General features: G+C 45.3%; 1 protein-coding gene and 1 long non-coding RNA gene across 2 annotated transcripts in view; one reads left to right on the forward strand and one right to left on the reverse strand.

Moving 5' to 3' along the window:
- The window catches only part of LOC117516389 (plasma membrane calcium-transporting ATPase 1-like), a 169,497-nt gene that overhangs the window by 18,626 nt on the left and 129,088 nt on the right, over nt 1-21,783 (forward strand). Inside the window, exons 3-5 of the mRNA XM_034177366.1 lie at nt 70-267; nt 13,934-14,191; nt 14,364-14,489. Of these exons, the coding sequence (XP_034033257.1) occupies nt 70-267; nt 13,934-14,191; nt 14,364-14,489 (582 nt within the window). The remainder of the gene's footprint in view (nt 1-69; nt 268-13,933; nt 14,192-14,363; nt 14,490-21,783) is intronic.
- LOC117516390 lies at nt 49-20,162 on the reverse strand. Its single transcript, XR_004562383.1, has 3 exons — nt 20,152-20,162; nt 11,296-11,302; nt 49-280 (listed from the first exon to the last, which is right to left on the reverse strand). It is a non-coding gene; the product is annotated as an uncharacterized LOC117516390 (long non-coding RNA).

The raw sequence follows: 21,783 nt of genomic DNA on the forward strand, positions 1-21,783 counted from the left end.
AGTGTCCCGTGTCAGGAGACCCCGTTTGAGTGGTCTGGTGGATGTGCCGTAACATTGTCCTTGTTGCAGGTTTGGATGATAATGGCGAGGACATCAGCAGGAGAAAACAAGAGTTTGGTCAGAATATTATTCCTCCTAAAAAGCCAAAGAACTTCATGGAGCTGGTTTGGGAGGCTCTGCAGGATGTCACACTGATTATCCTGGAGGTGGCAGCCATCATTTCTCTCGGCCTGTCCTTCTACAGACCGCCAGACGTGGAGCGAGAGCGTGAGTTTGTACGCTTTTCACTCACTGCTGTCTGTCTCAGTCTTGTTCACCGTGTTGCTTGGTTTTAGAACATCCTTAAACACTGAATGGATGTGGAGTTAGGACTTTAATAACCTGAAGGGAGGGAACTAAAACCTGTTGTAACGTGTGGCGGTGCAGGCTGTAGTTAGCCATGGACAGGTGCTGCTGGATAGCAAAAGAGCATGACTTGTAGTTGTAGATTTCCACAAAATACCAGTTTAATTACCAAAAGAAAAAGAGAAGTCGCCAGCTTTACCACAAGTTACTGGAGGTTGCACAGCGGTCCGAGTACACACGGCCAAGTCCATGACATGAGAGCGAAGAAGAGAGAAAAAGGGACCATTATCTATAGTAAAACACAGGGGCGCCCTCTTGAGGCGTAATACTGTAATACCATGGTAATGACTATTAAACTGGACTGTTACATAGTCCCCCTAGTGAGAAAAGGCTGTCCCCAGCCTTACACAGCTGAAGATGCACTATACCCCACCTACTAGCATCCTGTACATAGAGCATAGTTAAGATTGGATAACACTCAGGGCAAAGAGAATGCACCAAAAACAAAATGCAAATACATTAGGCAAGATAAAAATAGAAATATGTACCGTGGAAATCCTTTTTTTTTTAACACGAACCACCGCTCACTGAAGAGCGCTTAACATGGGCTGAGTAGTGTTAACAACATCTACACCCTGAAACATTGAAATGCAGTGAAACAACGCAACAGAGGGAAACAGTTATTCCACCTAAACAAGTCACTTCAGATCAAGTCTGTCAGTGTGAAAAACATTTGTCCATCTTTTGTCATGCCAACCAGACGTGATCCTGGGGCACCGTCTGGTCCTGAGGTTGTAATGTCCAGTAGAAACCAGGTCTGGGCTAGAACTGCGTGAAAGACCACTGGAATCAGTGTCCATGTCGGTATTTGAGTCAACGTCCGGTAAATCAAAGGGAATTGGGTCAGGGTCAGTGTCTGTGGGCGGGGCCTGATGGACAAAATAATCATTGTCCATAACCTCAGGGGTCCCACTCGCAACAGGAGAGGAAACAGAGCGTCCTTTGGAGGAGAGAGAGTCCCAAGTATGGAATGGGTGCATATTCACAACACGATAAACACCAGCATCAGCACCAGAGACGGCCGTGCGAGTCTGTAGTTAACATCACCGAGCTTTTGAAATATGCACAGAGGACCTTCAAACAGTGGTGCAAGTTTAGCAGCAAAGTTAGACTGAGCATCAGACCCGGGGTGCGTCTTAACCCTAACGAGGTCACCGACATTAAATGTGGCATGTCGACGTCTCAAGTCATAGTAGTGTTTTTGTCTGTCATGACTATAGTCAAGAGCTGCTCTTGCATGATCATGAGCTTCCTGCAAGGAGGCTCTGAGAGTCTCAGGGTAAGGTACACCTGGCTCGTCAACACCGTCACTGGAGGGCTGTGTGATGAGGTCAAGTGGGGTGTCCAACTCACGACCATAAAGCATCATGGAGGGACTCAGTCCAGTACTGTCATGTGGGGCGGTACAGAGAGCAAAGCAAATCTGGGGGAGGTACTTGTCACCTACATAAGCGCGTATGGCAGTTTTAAGAGTCCGGTTGACACGTTCAGTAGCATTTGTCTGAGGGTGTTAAGCCGTAGTGAGTCTGTGTACAGAGCCTAAGGCTGATTACGAAAACTGCGAAAAGTTCACTCACAAAAGGAGACCTTCTGTCAGAAATCAAGTAAGTGGGTGCACCATGTCTGGCAAAAATGTCAGAAACGAATTTACCAGCTGCAACCTCAGATGTAGCTTCTTTCACAGCGCTTGCTTCAATCAACTTAGTCATGTAGTCAACCAGTGGTGGGCACACTTCCGATAATCCGATAACAGATAATTATCAAAGATAATGTCTTTGTTACACTTCAGAAAATGATGGGCCACTCATCTCCCATGCAACATATTTATTTTTTGCAGGAACTGCAAAACAGAAAATTGTCAAGTTAACAGGAGCACTGTGATCTGTACACTGATCTTCATCACATACTGACTGGACTTCTTCTGCACCCGATACCACAGGATGGCTAGGATATAACTGACCGTACTGTCTCAATAATTATACAGTTTAACCACATACATCGTCCTCATGAACTGACAGAAATCACAATCTGTTTCTTTGTCTATGAACATATATTTTAATAATGAACTCAAAATGAAGTTTTAGAGTGCTTTTACCCATTCTGTTTCTCACTGTTCCATTCTCTTATTCATTACTCTCATGAACTGTATTTATTAAACTACTGATTTTAAACCAATGCATTTTACTATATTCCTCTCCTATTCACCCTTCGGGAGATGAACCTTAGCATATTACACTTTGTCTGATTATAAAGAAAAATGTTTAGTGCAACTTGAATTCAAAATACATGTGTGGAAGAGACTTTCCTCACAGTCTCATAGCTGGATTAGCACTTAGAAAGGATAACACTTGTGTTCCTTAAGTTCAAGTTCAAGTTCAAAGTTCAAAGGTTTATTGTCATATGTACAGTAAGAAACATATTTCCCTGTACAATGAAATTCTCTTCTTTGCTGCTCTCACTGGGTGTCTATAATAATAATCAAAATAGGCATTAAAAAAAAATAATGAAAATAATGTGCAAATAGCAAGATTCAAGTATTAACAGTTAACAGTAAGGTAACAGTAAGGTGCAGTAACAGTGTAAAGTGACCCCAGGGGGTCTGCTCAGTCCTTAACAGCATTCAGCAGTCTGATGGCAGTGGGGTAGAAAGAGTTTTTGAAGCGGGTGGTTTTGCATTTCACACTCCTGAACCTCCGTCCTAAAGGCAGCAGTGTGAACAGTCCATGTTGGGGATGTGTAGGGTCTTTTATGATGGCGGCAGCTCTATTGTGGACTCTCCGATGGTAGATGCTCTGCAGAGATGGTAGTGGCGTCCTCGTGATCTTTGATGCGGTCTTCACTACTCTCTGCAGGCGTTTGCGGTCATTCACCCTTGAGCTGCCATACCACGCAGTAATCGAGGTGGTGAGAATGGACTCAATAATGCAGCTGTAGAAGTTGCTGAGAATCTTGGGTGACATGCCAAATTTCCTCAGCCTCCTCAGGAAGTACAGCCGCTGCTGAGTCTTCTTTACCACCTGTGTGATGTTGAGTGTCCAAGTGAGGTCACTACTGATGTGGACCCCCAGATATTTAAAGCTGCTCACTCTCTCCACCTCGCGGCCTTGGATAGACAGTGGCTGATGAGGTTCCCTCTCCTTCCTCATGTCCACTATCATTTCCTTGGTTTTATCTGTGTTCAGGGTGAGGTTGTTGACTCCACACCATGTCACCAGGCCTTCCACCTCCCTCCTGTAAGCTGCTTCGTCTCCGCCGGTGATGCGTCCAATCACAGCAGTGTCGTCAGCAAACTTTATGATGGTGTTATCGGGGTGAGAGGCGGCACAGTCGTAGGTGAAGAGGGTGTAGAGAATAGGGCTGAGGACGCAGCCCTGCGCGGTACCGATGTTGGTGGTGATGCTGGCTGAGGTCTTATTCCCAATCTTGACAGACTGTGGTCTGCCAGTCAGAAAGTCCAGAAGCCAGTCACAGAGGGTGGGGTGGAGTCCAAGGGCAGACAGTTTGTAGGTGAGTTTGTGAGGGATGACCGTGTTGAAAGCAGAGCTGTAGTCAACGAAAAGTACTCTGATGTAAGAGTCTTTATTTTCCAGGTGGGAGAGGGAGGCGTGCAGGGCGGCGGCAATGGCATCCGAGGTTGACCTGTTGTGCCTGTAAGCGTACTGCAGGGGGTCTGTGATGTCCGGTATGCAGCCCTGAATGTATGACAGTACCACTCTCTCGAAACACTTCATAATGATTGGAGTGAGTGCCACTGGCCTATAGTCATTCAGGCAAGATGGGGGGTTCTTCTTGGGGAGGGGGATGATGGTGGTGGTCTTGTAGCAGGTGGGAACAGTGCATTGACTGAGGGAAAGGTTGAAGATGGAGGTAAGAACGTCAGTCAGCTCGTTGGCACATGCTCTGAGGGCACGACCAGGTATGTATCCGGGCCAACAGCTTTCCGGAGCCGAATACTCCTCAGTGCTTAACTTAGCCTTACACTTTAACTCTGCACTGAACTTAGTATTTCAGTTTACACAAGCTTCTCCTAACACATTTACTCTGTTCAACATTCGTTTTGCCATGAATTCATGCTTTTACAGTTGTTCTGTGCATCCCACAGTTGTTAGTTTAGCTCATCTTAACTCATACAGAGAAAGTTCCCTTCTACATTACCACGCTCACCACAGACTACGTGTCCGCCATTTCAGGTGCACCATGCAGCACGTCACCTTTACACGGTCATAAACTTGTGAATTTACTCTCTGGCTTGACATCTGTTACCCGCTGAAGCCTTTATGATCTATTACTACTGTTGTCCATTACTTATAGATTATTTACCACTCAGCTTACCTGCAAAACAGAAAATTGTCAAGTTAACAGGAGCACTTGGAGTGTGATCTGCACACTGCTTCATCACGTACTGACTGGACTTCTTCTGCTGGGGCGTCAGCTACTGATGTATAAGATACCAAGTGCCCCCTGCTGGGCGAAACCTACATTACACTCTATTGTTGCAAAACAGACATTAACAGTAGTTCTCACAATGGAAAATGACCTTTAGTACTAAAATAAAATGGGGGGGCAACTATTTTGCTGCATTCATTTTTATCCTAGTGCTACATCTTCTTTATCGGATTATCTTTTTAGATAACTTTAAAAACCATTATCGGACTAATTATCTTCCGATTAATCTTTGTCCGATAACTTTTAAACCGATAAACAAAATAAACAAAGCTGAACAGCAACAAGCATTTTTAAAATTAGTTTAGCACTCACCTGTTAAAAATTTTGTAAGACGCACAGCTGTAACCTGTAAGAGAAACAGCCCCAAAAGAAAAAAAAAATTCATTTTAACACCATACCAATAGGCTCCCGATATCACCTAAGTCATCCAGAGGCATACGTTTTTAACTTATGGTTCAAATTTTAACCAAGCAAATTTTGGACAAGTTATTTAAAATTACTGTCATGTCTGAAGTTTTATTAAGTGAAAATATCAGATATATGTTTTAGTTTTAAAGTAATGTGCTACTTTTTAAGGTTTTGTGAGCACATCCTGTGACCCACAATGCATTTTGGGGAGGATGATGTAATCTCAGTACATCACGACAGGACAAATGCATTTCAGACACTCTGTTCAGGCTCCACGGACAACAGCATTAAACTCTAGTGCCTAAAACTCTCTTGAATATATTCTCTGCGTTTATAGATGTTGGTTTTATTTGCGTTTCTTAAATTCCACGCATTTTGAATGTAGCAGACAGGGATTACTGTATCTGGAATTTTGTTTTCAAGGCCTGTACTGCCATCTACTGGTCAGTAGTGTTCACTAAGCGTGTGGGAACCAGTAGATAGCAGTGTTCTATTTATTTTGACCCTGGTTATGTCAGATGATTGTCAAATCAACTTTTTGGCTTTGCAAATGGCTTTTTTTGTGTGCAATGAATGTATACGTTATACAAGTTTCACTTTTTTAATGGAATTACAACCTTATTTCTTTTTCAAATTCTCCCATTTTTTGCATCCAGCCTTATTTCCTTTAGAAATTTCCTTGACAAATAATATCACTCTATTTATGTGGTCAGGTTATGTGTTACACATATACATGTGTGTGTATATATTTTCCAACTTATTCCCATTGATGAAACTTTTCATTTTCTGCCTGAAATCTTATTAGATGAGTGTGTCCAGGGCTCCGTTTGTTTACAAAATACACACACGTTACAGACCTTGAAATCCAACAGCAGGGATTGATATTATCCAAAGATTTATGAACATACAAATTAACGTGCTTACACTTTATCATGATTTTCTCCGTTGTGAGATATAAAAGTGTCTTATCGTAGCGTTCGTGTGTATGTGCATTATAATGCAGCGCACGAGCGACGTTACGATATTCTTCAGAACGACAACATACGCAACACGCATCCAGCAGCAGACACGTTACTGTCATAGACAACTGCCTGTAAAGTTTTTTGGCAAGTTATAACTTTCTAAACAGCGTAATTTGTAATGAAAGCCGCTTCATTTGGGCGGCTCTTTCGGCGCCATGTTTGTTTTTTCAGACAGCAGTAAGCTCCTCCTACCCCTCCAAACGGAGGGATTTGTAGCCCTTCGCCTTCCCCTAGCTCCAAAAAGAGGCACTTTTACCCAGAATCCTTTGCGATCTGTCTGTTTGTTACAAAACCTCAGAATTAGTGCATTATTCAACATTAAAAGATACATGTTATATTTTAACTTTGTACAAATGACATAATTGACATTAATGGAGTTATTCTATCGGTATTAATGTTATTTATAATCAAAACCATAAGTCAGCATGACTTGCGCCTGACCGGAGTGTCATAATTGATAGAGAGTTGGCTTTATGGCTGCTCTCTGAGTGTCTCTGTGCTGGGAGCTCTGTAGTAAATAAGAGCTTCCAGCAGGGGCCAAATGTTGAAAGAAAAATGTGGTTTCATTGTTGTGGTCTGTTTTTATTTTTATTATTATAAGCTAATAAATTTGTTCTACTACTAGTTGTAGATGTGTCAGAAGTAATATTGGAATTTATCTATTATCGGTTAACTGTAACTTCCAAAACATTTTTGGGTGGTTTATTGTTTTATCTTTATCAAAGATAACTTTTCAGCTATCTGATTATCTGTTATTGAAGTTAATTTTTTGATTATCTGTGCCCACCACTGTAGTCAACAAACACGATCAGCTAAGCATTAGCAGCTGGGGTGCGGGGTAGAGGGCCAACAAAATCTACGCCTACATACTCCCAGTGTTGTGAAAGTGTAGTGACACGGACCCACAACAGGGGGCGTAAATGAATGGACAATGAATGAGCCGAAAATAGAACACTTTACTGTTATGAATGTGCACAACGAAATACAGACGGTTACAGAATTTGTATGCAGTCAATCTACAGAGGTGACGTGTGGGCAGGCTCGAGGATAGAAGACATCCGTCCAGAGAAGAACCGGATCCCACATGATTTCCACTGCCACTGAACCCGGAGGACACTGGAGCCGCCAAGTCCCGAGTCCCCAGGTGGCCACCGTCTCCGGCTGTCGGATCTGGTACTGCTGGCAGGAAGCAGAAACAGTTAGGTGTGGGTGTGTGCACACCCAGTAACACAGTCAGCAATGCAGGTGGGAATTGCACCTCCACCTCTGCAATACTGAACACAGTCTGTCCACTAAACCCAGCCAGTTACTTGTCTTACGAGTCGTGAAGGGTGAAATCCGTCACCCTGCCGTCAACGACTGGTTCAGCCTCCAGCTGACACAAGCAATTAGGTCCTTCCGTAATGGATAAACAAACTGTTAAGTGCAATACGGCACAGTATATAGCTGAGGAATATTACCTCCAGTGGTAGGCAATATCTCGGCAGGGAGGTGGAGTTGCTGTCCGAAGATGAAGATTATGAAGATGATGATGTGGTGATGAGTGACAGCTGTCAGGTGGTGATGAGAGACAGCTGTCACTCCCAGCTGCTCCCGTGAGGCGGCTGCGCCCTCTTGTGCCTGAAGTCCGCACTTCAGGCAGGGCGCCCTCTGGTGGTGGGTCAGCAGTACCTCCTCTTCAGCAGCCCACACAACAGGACCCCCCCCTCAATGGGCGCCTCCTGGCGCCCGACCAGGCTTGTCCGGGTGACGGGTGTAGAAGTCGGCCAGGAGGGCCGGGTCCAGGATGAAGCTCCTCTTCACCCAGGAGCGTTCCTCAGGTCCATACCCCTCCCAGTCCACCAAGTACTGGAACCCCCGGCCCATCCGACGGACGTCCAGGAGCCGGCGGACCGTCCAAGCCGGCTCCCCGTCGATGATCGGGCAGGAGGCGGCACCGGTCCGGGAGCACAGAGGGGTGAGGTGTGATGTGGTTTAAGTCTGGAGACGTGGAATACCGGATGGATCTGCAGTGAAGCTGGGAGTTGGAGCTTCACTGCGGCCGGACTGAGGACTTTGAGGATCCTGAAGGGGCCAATGTACCTGTCCTTCAGTTTTGGAGAGTCCACCTGGAGAGGGATGTCCTTCGTAAATAACCACACCTCCTGCCCGGGCTGGTATGCAGGGGCCGGGGAACGCCGGCGGTCTGCATGGGCTTTAGCCCTCGTCCGGGCCTTCAACAAGGCAGAATGGGCGGTGCGCTACACCCGACGGCATCTTCGCAGGTGGGCCTGGACCGAGGGCACACCGACCTCTCCCTCTACCACGGGGGAACAATGGGGGCTGGTACCCCAGACACACCTCAAACGGGGAGAGGCCGGTGGCAGAAGACACCTGGCTGTTATGAGCTTACTTGATCCAGGCCAGATGGGTGCTCCAGGCCGTCGGGTGCGCGGATGTCACACAGCGGAGGGTCTGTTCGAGTTCCTGGTTGGCCCGCTCTGCCTGTCCATTCGTCTGTGGGTGATACCCGGATGAGAGGCTCATGGTGGCCCCCAGTTCTCTGCAGAAACTCCTTCAGACCTGGGAGGAGAACTGAGGACCACGATCCGAGACAATGTCAGTCGGTATCCCATGCAGACGGACGACGTGGTGGACCAGGAGGTCTGTGGTCTCCTGGGCCATTGGGAGCTTCTGGAGGGCCACGAAGTGGGCCGCCTTGGAGAATCGGTCCACTATCGTGAGGATGGTGGTCATGCATGGTCGGCAGGGAGGTGGAGTTGCTGTCCGGCTTTTATGAAGATGATGATGTGGTGATGAGTAACAGCTGTCAGGTGGTGATGAGAGACAGCTGTCACTCCCAGCTGCTCCCGTGAGGCGGCTGCGCCCTCTCGTGCCTGAAGCCCGCACTTCAGGCAGGGCGCCCTCTGGTGGTGGGCTAGCAGTACCTCCTCTTCAGCAGCCCACACAACACCCAGGGTTTCTGAGGTACAATGGGAACCATAAGACCTGAAGGTTTTCTCTGACTAGGCTTAGTGAACTGGCAGACTGAGCATGAGGTTACATAGCTTTTGACATCAGCGACCATTTTGGGCCAGAAAAACCTGAAGCACAGCCTAGCTAAGGTCTTAGAAACACCAAGATGACCTGCAGTGGGGTGGTCATGGTAATACTCAAGCAAGGTGCCTCTAATAGACGTAGGGACAAACAGTTTCAGCTCTTTCAAAGGGTGCAAAGCGCATTTGGACTTAGAATCTTTACAATACAGTAAACAGTTGTGCACAACATAATGAAACAGATTTTCACTCTCTGAGTTGATCCGTGAGTCTGCTTTGATGTCTCTGAGTAGAGGGCCTGTGACAGGATCATCTAACTGTAACTGTCTCAACTGCAAACGGTCAAAAAGCATCACAGGGGGCAGGGCACGAATGTACAAACTGCCAATCACAGCATGCTCAGGCAAGAGCTCTGTCGGGCTGTCACAAGTCAGAGGTAAGGGGTGACGTGACATCGCATCTGGCACTTTGTTGTGTGTGCCAGGTTTGTGCACAATCGTGAAATCAAAGTCTTGAAGGAGAAGTGACCAGCGGGCAAGCTGACCAGTGGGGTTTGGATGAGACATCAGCCATTTAAGACTGCTGTGGTCAGTGTAAATAGTAACATGCATGCCTTCAACGTATGGGCAAAAGTGCTCCAGGGCCCATATCACAGCAAGGCACTCCTTTTCTGAAGTGCAGTAGGGGAGTTCAGCTTTGTGAAGGGAGCAACTAGCGAAGGCAACAGCATACTCACGACCTTTGTCATCCTTTTGCATTAATGCAGCACCAAGACCAATGTCACAAGCATCAGTGTGAATGAAAAAGGGACACTTGAAGTTAGGAAATGACAGGACAGGGGCTGATGTGACATGGTCTTTCAAAATGTCCATGGCTCTTTGGCAGTTGTCGTCCAAGCAGAAAGTGGCATCCTGTCTTGTCAGAGCGTGAAGAGGTTCAGCATGACGGGTGTAATCCTGAATGAAGCGACGATAATAGCCAGTCAGGCCGAGGAACTGACGGACGTGTTTCACCGAGGTGGGGGTGTTAAACTCCTTAACCGCCTTAACTTTGTCCGGATCTGGTTTAACACCTGATGAGGAGATGTGGTAGCCGAGGAAGGTGAACTCTTTGAGGCAGAACTGGCACTTACTGAGCTTCACTGACAGGCCAGCATCTCGGAGTCTGTCCAGCACTTCTTTAACATCTGCCAAGTGCTGTTCAAAGGTGGGTGAGGCAATAACAATGTTGTCAAGGTAGATTGTGCATGTTTTATAAATGAGGCTGGCAAGTACAGAGTTCATGAGTCTTTGAAAAGTCGCACATGCATTGCAGAGTCCAAAAGGTAGCACCCGAAACTGAAAGAGGCCACAGTGTGAAATGAAGGCAGTTTTTGGCTTAGAGTCCTCTGCAACAGCAACTTGCCAATAACCTCGTGCCAAGTCCAGTGTTGAGACGAACTTACCCCTAGCCAAGAAGTCTAAAGACTCATCTATTCGATGTAAGGGATAGGAGTCCTTTTGAGTAACTTGGTTGAGACCTCGAAACTCTACACAAAACCATGGGTCAGTAGTGGCTCTGTTGATGATGACCATGGGAGCAGCCCAGGGGCTTGTGGAAGGTTCGATGATATTGTCTTTAAGCATCTGCTGCACCTGTTCTTCAATCACACGCTTCTTTGCAGGTGATGTGCGATAGGGTGGCCGATTCACAGGCGTAGCATTACCAGTCTCTATGACATGCTCGGCAAGAGATGTTTGACCAAGATGACCGTCAAACATGGGGCCGAAGCTGGTGAGCAGATTGAGCAAAGTGCCTTTGTTGTCCTCTGAGAGGCTGGCTTCAGACACTTTTGCATGAAGGTTTGAGTTTAGTAAGTCCATTGACATTACTGTTTCCGCTGAACGCGAGTAATCATTTTGGCAATCCTCCTCTTCATCTGAAGGGGGGCAAGGAATATCATCAACGTAGACAGTCCTTGTGGGGATGTGGATAGACACTGAAGCTCTGGACATAAAATGCATTCCCAGGATGAAAGGAGAAGACAACTTTGGTATTACTGCAAAACGCTGGTAAAAGTTCTTGTTCATGAATCCAATGTTGAGCCAAGTGACACCCTCAGGGATGCAAGGAGCGTTATTGGCGAGGTTGACTGCAGGGCCAATCCACTCACTTGTTTTGTTGGGGTAGGTGCCATTGACTTGAATGAGATCTGCTCTTACTGCTGAGAGGGAAGCACCAGTGTCAAGAGTAGCATCCACAGATATAGTGTTAAAGTTGACTTTTGTTCTCAGAGGAGTATTCCAGTGGGCTTTGGAAAAATTGTCCTCCAAGTGTCCCAGAATTGGACCATCTTGGGGTGTCATAGGTGAATGAGGCTCTGTTAGCGGCTGGAGGGAGGTTGGCCTCTGCGAAATGTCCTCCCTCCCCTGCAGTTTCCCAACTGCTTGCTTTGTGTTGGGGTCTGGGCGCTGTCATTGTTTTTGTGTTGGCCTGAGTCAGGGGGACCAGGCGCTGGAGATGGTTGAAATGGGTTGGGCCGCGTAGCATCTGCAGGGGTTTGCATAGAAGAAGGCTGGCCGTTGCAATTTGGGCAGATGTGAATCCTGGTTGAGAGCATTTAAAGCAGCATGGCTCAGGCTTGTGCTGTTCTTTGTAACGGGAAAAAGTCTGTGGTCCACTTGGTCCAAGCACTGAGTGGAGCTCATGAGCATGTAGCAAAAGTTCCATTACAGAAGTAATATTAGCTCCATACAGCGCAACTCTGTATTTTTCAAGAGAGTGCTTGCTAATCAGGTTGATTTGCTCTTTTTCAGGTGGCGGACTTTTCAGTTTATTAAACTCACTCACCATGTGGGCCACGAAGGTTGGGAGTGGTTCATCCTGAGCCTGGACATGATCCAAAAGTCCCCTCAGAATGCATTCTTGGTTGTCGGAAGGCAGAAAAACTGTCCTGAAGAGCTGACAGAACTGGGCCCATGAGGTGATGTGGGAGCTCAGGGCCTTGAACCTTTTCCCAGGCTCTTTAGCAAGAAAGTGTGGCAGTTCATTTAGTAGTTGTTCATCTGTTAAGCCCAATGAGGATTTGTATGTGGCAACATCTTGTAACCGGTCCTCAGGTTGCACTTTATTTTCCCCAGCATATACCGGTGGCTCCAGCTTGGCGTGATGTAAAGCAGCTGCTATCACCCTCGATGTGTTGCTGAACTCGAGTGACTGAGGTGGCAGGAAAGGACTGGTGTGTAGAAATGGATTGGTAGGCAGGAATGGATTAGTACCGTTAGCATTGACTGTAGGTCCAGCTCCGACTGCCGTAGGGACGTGAGGCGTGAACGTAGCCATTGGGAAAACAGGAGACTGTATGACTGCAGGAGGAAAAGGGTTTTCCTTGTTGAGATGGTCCCACTGCTTCAGGAAAGTCTGCTGCATGTTCAGTGAGTCACGTAAACAGTCACTAAGTCTGTCAACTTCTGTTCTCAAATCTACTACTTGTTGGTTAAGGTCAGGAATTTTATTTTCAACAATACTGTATATCAGTAAAGGGGTGAGTCCCATGTCTGAGTCAAAATCATGTGGGTAACGTGCCATTGTGCTTTCCAAAAATAAAGCACACTTAAACACAGCACAGGGCCTTAACAGTAAGCAAAAAGAGTCAGTCAGACTAAGATATGCTGACCAAAAGTGGAAAAAAAAACACGCCTAAAGGTGCTGGTCAAGACTAAATTTAGAGAAAGCCACTCAAAAAAATGTTACGCAAAATTAGACTGAGACCAGAATGGTCGTTTTCACTGTATTACTATAAGCATGACAAAGCACAACCAGTAAATAGTGTAAAGTAGTTTTATACAGTCGTATTTTACGATAATATATGACTAACACTACTGTTTGTGGTCGAAAAAGTCACTACTCACAGTCAAGGGTCCGTCTAATTTCAGCAGAGTGGTAAATGTCTGTGTACTTTAATGTGGACAAAAAGATTCCCATGCAGTGCCAAAACAGCGTGAAAAGTTCAGTTTTTGTCTTCCAGCGGATGTGGGCATTTGTAGAAACAAATCCACGTGGTGATTTCCACATAACTGATCCACAGGTTGCATTTTCTTGGTGGAGTTAGCTTCATCCAGTCAAGTAAAACTGTATTGCACTCACAGGCATCCAGGAAATAGTCAGGTCCTGCCTGCACAAGGCTGTAGCTATGACTGGGAAACGTCGTCCGGAGCGTCCACAAAAGCACTGGGATCACTAAAAAACGTATACGTGAGGCAAAAGAATCCTTTTTTTGGGATCCAAAAACTTGATTGAGGTCCAGAGAAAACAATGTTCGGGCGCCAGTTGTAACGTGTGGCGGTGCGGGCTGTAGTTAGCCATGGACAGGTGCTGCTGGATAGCAAAAGAGCATGACTTGTAGTTGTAGATTTCCACAAAATACCAGTTTATTTACCAAAAGAAAAAGAGAAGTTGCCAGCTTTACCACAAGTTACTGGAGGTTGCACAGCGGTCCGAGTCCATGACATGAGAGCGAAGAAGAGAGAAAAAGGGACCATTATCTATGGTAAAACATAGAGGCGCCCTCTTGAGGCGTAATACTGTAATACCATGGTAATGACTAGTAAACCTGACTGTTACACTGTGTGTGCTCAGACTGTGGGAGGGCGGCCGGCCACGTGGACGATGAGAGCGATGTCGACACCGGCTGGATCGAAGGCGCTGCCATTCTGCTGTCTGTGGTCTGTGTGGTTTTGGTGACGGCGTTCAATGACTGGAGCAAAGAGAAGCAGTTCCGAGGCCTCCAGAGCCGCATTGAGCAGGAGCAGAAGTTCACAGTGGTGCGCAGTGGGCAGGTCACTCAGGTCAATGTGTCCGACATCGTCGTCGGTGACATTGCACAGGTCAAATATGGTAAGAAAACAAAGTCCTGCCTTGTGTCAGTGTTCTGATTGGCTCAAAGGTAAGTTTCTTCTGAACATTTTGCTTCCATCTATCCATCAGCATCTGGACTGAAGGTTTTTGTGCGTTCCTCTGTCTGTCAGTGGCAGATATGTGACCTGTTGAATGTGTGAACTTCTTCCAGGTGACCTTCTGCCTGCTGACGGCATCCTGATTCAGGGGAATGACCTGAAGATGGACGAGAGTTCTCTGACAGGAGAGTCAGATCACGTCAAGAAGAGTCTGGATAAAGATCCTATGATGCTCTCAGGTGTGTCCCTCTGACCCTGTTTGGATGTGATGAGAGTCGGAAATCTTCTCCTGTTTGTTCCACAAAGCTGAAAAACAAAAACATCAAATTCTTTGGGAATGTTGACCTCTGGTTTTATATCTGAGATATCTCATGTCTGCTCCACTTGAACAGACATTTATGATTCATCTGATGCACATCTAAAGTACTTGATGCCTCACACTCCTGCTTGTGTGTGTGTTTACTCCCCCCTCCCCCTGACTGAGGTGACCCGTGTGTCTCACTGAAGCTCCTCTACCAGACGTCTGAGACTTTCTGAGAGTTTGAGGGCTCAGCACAGGATCTTAATGGTTCCTTGGCTGCACATTTCTGAACAGACACCTCAGGCTCTTCTCACAGTTTTGGGGTCACAGCTCCAAGTGGTACTATTACTGTTGGGAAAGTGTAAGTACATGGACCCACAACAGGGGGCGCAAATGAACGGACAATGGAATAGGTCAAATAAATGGTAAATGGACTGCATTTATATAGCGCTTTTCCATCTGCATCAGTCGCTCAAAGCGCTTTACAATAATGCCTCACATTCACCCCGATGTCAGGGTGCTGCCATACAAGGCGCTAACTACACACCGGGAGCAATAGGGGATTAAAGACCTTGCCCAAGGGCCCTTAGTGATTTTCCAGTCAGGCGGGGATTTGAACCCAGGATCTTCTGGTCTCAAGCCCAACACCTTAACCACTAGACCAAATAACAACACTTTACTGTTGCGAACGTGCACAACAAACACAACAGATCACACAATAGATCAAAGGTCAAATTACAAGGTGTCGTGTGGGCAGGCTCGAGGATAGGAGACGCCTGTCCAAAGCAGAACCGGAACCACACGATTTCCTCCGCCACCAGACCCCGGGAATACTGGAGCCGCCAAGTCCCGAACTCCCAGGTGGCCACTGCCTCCGCGTGTCGGACCTGGTACTGCTGGCGAGGAACAAAAACACAGTTAAACGTGGGTGCGTCTGCACCCAGCAATCTGCACGGCGGGGAAGCTACCTTCACCTCTCGTTAGAGAAAAAGTCTGTTATCACTCACAAAAATCACAAAAAGGCTTTCTATCAAGCAGTCAGGCTGAGGATATTACCTTTCAGGTAGAACGATATCTCGGCAATGAGGTGGAGATGACGTCTTGCTGATATACCACTGTAGATCTGATGATTGATGACAGCTGTCGTCAGTGATAAGTGACAGCTGTCACCCCGGCTGCTCCTGTGAGGCGGCAGCGCCCTCTGGTGCCTGGAGCCCGCACTCCAGGCAGGGCGCCCTCTGGTGGTGGTGGGCCAGCAGTACCTCCTCTTCAGCGGCCCACACAACAATTACCCTGGGACCATTGTGGTCTTCAGCCCCTGGTGGTACTTCTACATCTTCTCATGCTTTTTCTTTCTGATGCTGCCGTCACTTGGAATTGTTACATCAACCACAATTGCCCTTTTTTTTTTTTTTGCAAGTTATCACCCCCTGCTCTGTCTGGTTGGTTGACTTCTACTGTTTGTCTGTCTTTAACTTGAAATCCCACATCACCTTACCTCTGCTGCTCTCTCCTTGGTGGTGTTCCCCACTTGGACTTTGGTACTTCCCGTCCGTATTCGGCACAGTGGTTCCTGCACACTGCCCCAGCTTACATCATGCAGCCTGCCGCCATATCCGCGATGGTCTCACTGACACAGACTGCAGCTCATGGTTAGGTTAAGGTGCCATCACTCCCTCAGTCATAACGCTTATCATTGTGATGTGCACATATAGCCAGATGAAACGTGGGTTTGCAGGACCACATAGTCTGTGTTCATTGCTGAACGATTCTAAAGGAAACTCTCTAAAAAGTGATGATTTACATTCACAATTATCCTGATATTTAATTTGTCTAATTAAAATAAGATAAGATAAACTTTACTGATCCTGCAGAAGAGAAAATCAATTGTTGCAGCAGCAAGAGTCGTACAGTAGAGCAGAAAAAGATTTACATTAAAGAAAGGTGACTAAAGTATATTGCGATGTTTGCTGGTGGCTGCATAAATGCTAATGTGAACAGATTACATGAAAAATAGAACATATGTGAGTATATATATATATATATATATATATATATATATATATATATATATATATATATATATATATATATATCCCTGGGCCTCCTCCTGGTTGGATGTGAGATTGCATCAGAATTTTGGCTCTCTGTTGGGACTGTTTACACAGAGACTGCTACCTGCTGCTTTGGACTTGAATTAACAGTCTTTTTCAAGACTTTTTTACTTTTTTACCTTTTTACTTTTTTTTTTTTACTTTTTTACTGTGTTCCAACGCCTAAGGAAGACCTCTAACGGTCGAAACATCGCGACGGAGCACTTTTATCAGCTAACTTTCATCAGCGTTGGCAAGCTAACTAGCTTGCTAACGCTTTCGTTTTTATTTTTTTTATTTTTTTTGGCACTGTTGTCGTGCGTTATCTGTGCTGCTCCACAGCGTGTTTAGTCGATTTTTATTTTATTTTAGCACCGTTGTCGTGCATTCGCTGTTGTCGTGCGTTGCTTGTGCTGCTTCATGGCCTGTTTGGTGCCTTGACTGGGGCACTCCTTCTGCTGAATCACCTCTAAATTATTTACACATTATTCACTTTGTGTGTTTTTAGGAATCCGCTAGGTTGCGTAGCTACTAGCTCTTAGCCGATTTAGCATGGCGGCTTCTCCTGTCTCTCCCGCACTTTTCTGCTCTGGGTGTGAAATGTTTAGTTATTCCTCGGCCTCCTTTAGCAGTAACGGTACTTGTAATAAGTGCAGCTTATTCGTAGCTTTGGAGGCCAGGCTGGGCGAATTGGAGACTCGGCTCCGCACCGTGGAAAATTCTACAGCTAGCCAGGCCCCTGTAGTCGGTGCGGACCAAGGTAGCTTAGCCGCCGTTAGTTCCCCCCTGGCAGATCCCGGGCAGTCGGGAAAGCAGGCTGACTGGGTGACTGTGAGGAGGAAGCGTAGCCCTAAACAGAAGCCCCGTGTACACCATCAACCCGTTCACATCTCTAACCGTTTTTCCCCACTCGACGATACACTCGCCGAGGATCAAACTCTGGTTATTGGCGACTCTGTTTTGAGAAATGTGAAGTTAGCGACACCAGCAACCATTGTCAATTGTCTTCCGGGGGCCAGAGCAGGCGACATCGAAGGACATTTGAAATTGCTGGCTAAGGCTAAGCGTAAATTTGGTAAGATTGTAATTCACGTCGGCAGTAATGACACCCGGTTACGCCAATCGGAGGTCACTAAAATTAACATTAAATCGGTGTGTAACTTTGCAAAAACAGTGTCGGACTCTGTTGTTTTCTCTGGGCCCCTCCCCAATCAGACCGGGAGTGACATGTTTAGCCGCATGTTCTCCTTGAATTGCTGGCTGTCTGAGTGGTGTCCAAAAAATGAGGTGGGCTTCATAGATAATTGGCAAAGCTTCTGGGGAAAACCTGGTCTTGTTAGGAGAGACGGCATCCATCCCACTTTAGATGGAGCAGCTCTCATTTCTAGAAATCTGGCCAATTTTCTTGGATCCTCCAAACTGTGACTGTCCAGCGTTGGGACCAGGAAGCAGAGCTATGGTCTTATACACCTCTCTGCAGCTTCTCTCCCCCTGCCATCCCCTCATTGCCCCATCCCCGTAGAGACGGTGCCTGCTCCCAGACTACCAATAACCAGCAAAAATCTATTTAAGCATAAAAATTCAAAAAGAAAAAATAATATAGCACCTTCAATTGCACCACAGACTAAAACAGTTAAATGTGGTCTATTAAACATTAGGTCTCTCTCTTCTAAGTCCCTGTTGGTAAATGATATAATAATTGATCAACGTATTGATTTATTCTGCCTAACAGAAACTTGGTTACAGCAGGATGAATATGTTAGTTTAAATGAGTCAACACCCCCGAGTCACACTAACTGTCAGAATGCTCGTAGCACGGGCCGGGGCGGAGGATTAGCAGCAATCTTCCATTCCAGCTTATTAATTAATCAAAAACCCAGACAGAGCTTTAATTCATTTGAAAGCTTGTCTCTTAGTCTTGTCCATCCAAATTGGAAGTCCCAAAAACCAGTTTTATTTGTTATTATCTATCGTCCACCTGGTCGTTACTATGAGTTTCTCTGTGAATTTTCAGACCTTTTTGTCTGACTTAGTGCTTAGCTCAGATAAGATAATTATAGTGGGCGATTTTAACATCCACACAGATCTGAGAATGACAGCCTCAACACTGCATTTAATCTATTATTAGACTCTATTGGCTTTGCTCAAAAAGTAAATGAGTCCACCCACCACTTTAATCATATCTTAAATCTTGTTCTGACTTATGGTATGGAAATAGAAGACTTAACAGTATTCCCTGAAAACTCCCTTCTGTCTGATCATTTTTTAATAACATTCACATTTACCCTGATGGAGTACCCTGCAGTGGGGAATAAGTTTCATTACACTAGAAGTCTTTCAGAAAGCGCTGTAACTAGGTTTAAGGATATGATTCCTTCTTTATGTTCTCTAATGTCATATACCAACACAGAGCAGAGTAGCTACCTAAACTCTGTAAGGGAGTTAGAGTATCTCGTCAATAGTTTTACATCCTCTTTGAAGACAACTTTGGATGCTGTAGCTCCTCTGAAAAAGAGAGCTTTAAATCAGAAGTGTCTGACTCCGTGGTATAACTCACAAACTCGTAGCTTAAAGCAGATAACCCGTAAGTTGGAGAGGAAATGGCGTCTCACTAATTTAGAAGATCTTCACTTAGCCTGGAAAAAGAGTTTGTTGCTCTATAAAAAAGCCCTCCGTAAAGCTAGGACATCTTTCTACTCATCACTAATTGAAGAAAATAAGAATAACCTCAGGTTCCTTTTCAGCACTGTAGCCAGGCTGACAAAGAGTCAGAGCTCTATTGAGCTGAGTATTCCATTAACTTAACTAGTAATGACTTCATGACTTTCTTTGCTAACAAAATTTTGACTATTAGAGAAAAAATTACTCATAACCATCCCAAAGATGTATCGTTATCTTTGGCTGCTTTCAGTGATGCCGGTATTTGGTTAGACTCTTTCTCTCCGATTGTTCTGTCTGAGTTATTTTCATTAGTTACTTCATCCAAACCATCAACATGTTATTAGACCCCATTCCTGCCAGGCTGCTCAAGGAAGTCCTACCATTATTTAATGCTTCAATCTTAAATATGATCAATCTATCTTTGTTAGTTGGTTATGTACCACAGGCCTTTAAGGTGGCAGTAATTAAACCATTACTTAAAAAGCCATCACTGACCCAGCTATCCTTAGCTAATTATAGGCCAATCTCCAACCTTCCTTTTCTCTCAAAGATCTTGAGAGGGTAGTTGTAAAACAGCTAACTGATCACCTGCAGAGGAATGGTCTATTTGAAGAGTTTCAGTCAGGTTTTAGAATTCATCATAGTACAGAAACAGCATTAGTGAAGGTTACAAATGATCTTCTTATGGCTTCGGACAGTGGACTTATCTCTGTGCTTGTTCTGTTGGACCTCAGTGCTGCTTTTGATACTGTTGACCATAAAATTTATTACAGAGATTAGAGCATGTCATAGGTATTAAAGGCACTGTGCTGCGGTGGTTTGAATCATATTTGTCTAATAGATTACAGTTTGTTTCATGTAAATGGGGAATCTTCTTCACAGACTAAAGTTAATTATGGAGTTCCACAAGGTTCTGTGCTAGGACCAATTTTATTCACTTTATACATGCTTCCCTTAGGCAGTATTATTAGACGGTATTGCTTAAATTTTCATTGTTACGCAGATGATACCCAGCTTTATCTATCCATGAAGCCAGAGGATACACACCAATTAGCTAAACTGCAGGATTGTCTTACAGACATAAAGACATGGATGACTTCTAATTTCCTGCTTTTAAACTCAGATAAAACTGAAGTTATTGTACTTGGCCCCACAAATCTTAGAAGCATGGTGTCTAACCAGATCGTTACTCTGGATGGCATTTCCCTGATCTCTAGTAATACTGTGAGAAATCTTGGAGTCATTTTTGATCAGGATATGTCATTCAAAGCGCATATTAAACAAATATGTAGGACTGCGCAATATCTCTAAAATCAGAAAGGTCTTGTCTCAGAGTGATGCTGAAAAACTAATTCATGCATTTATTTCCTCTAGGCTGGACTATTGTAATTCATTATTATCAGGTTGTCCTAAAAGTTCCCTAAAAAGCCTTCAGTTGGTTCAGAATGCTGCAGCTAGAGTACTGACGGGGACTAGCAGGAGAGAGCATATCTCACCCGTGTTGGCCTCTCTTCATTGGCTTCCTGTTAATTCTAGAATAGAATTTAAAATTCTTCTTCTTACTTATAAGGTTTTGAATAATCAGGTCCCATCTTATCTTAGGGACCTCGTAGTACCATATTACCCCATTAGAGCGCTTCGCTCTCAGACTGCGGGCTTACTTGTAGTTCCTAGGGTTTGTAAGAGTAGAATGGGAGGCAGAGCCTTCAGCTTTCAGGCTCCTCTCCTGTGGAACCAGCTCCCAATTCAGATCAGGGAGACAGATACCCTCTCTACTTTTAAGATTAGGCTTAAAACTTTCCTTTTCGCTAAGGCTTATAGTTAGGGCTGGATCGGGTGACCCTGGACCATCCCTTGGTTATGCTGCTTTAGACGTAGATTGTGGGGGGGTTCCCATGATGCACTGTTTCTTTCTCTTTTTGCTCCGTATGCATCACTCTGCATTTAATCATTAGTGATCGATCTGTGCCCCCCTCCACAGCATGTCTTTTTCCTGTTTTTTTCCCTCAGCCCCAACCAGTCTCAGCAGAAGACTGCCCCTCCCTGAGCCTGGTTCTGCTGGAGGTTTCTTCCTGTTAAAAGGGAGTTTTTCCTTCCCACTGTGGCCAAGTGCTTGCTCATAGGGGGTTGTTTTGACCGTTGGGGTTTTTCATAATTATTGTATGGCCTTGCCTTACAATATGGAGCGCCTTGGGGCAACTGTTTGTTGTGATTTGGCGCTATATAAGAAAAAAGTTGATTGATTGATTGATATATACTCAACAAAAATATAAACGCAACACTTTTGGTTTTGCTCCCATTTTGTATGAGATGAACTCAAAGATCTAAAACTTTTTCCACATACACAATATCACCATTTCCTCAAATATTGTCACAAACCAGTCTAAATCTGTGATAGTGAGCACTTCTCCTTTGCTGAGATAATCCATCCCACCTCACAGGTGTGCCATATCAAGATGCTGATTAGACACCATGATT

The sequence above is a fragment of the Thalassophryne amazonica genome, chromosome 8 (genome assembly GCF_902500255.1).
Source record: "Thalassophryne amazonica chromosome 8, fThaAma1.1, whole genome shotgun sequence".
Taxonomy (NCBI): Eukaryota; Metazoa; Chordata; class Actinopteri; order Batrachoidiformes; family Batrachoididae; genus Thalassophryne; species Thalassophryne amazonica.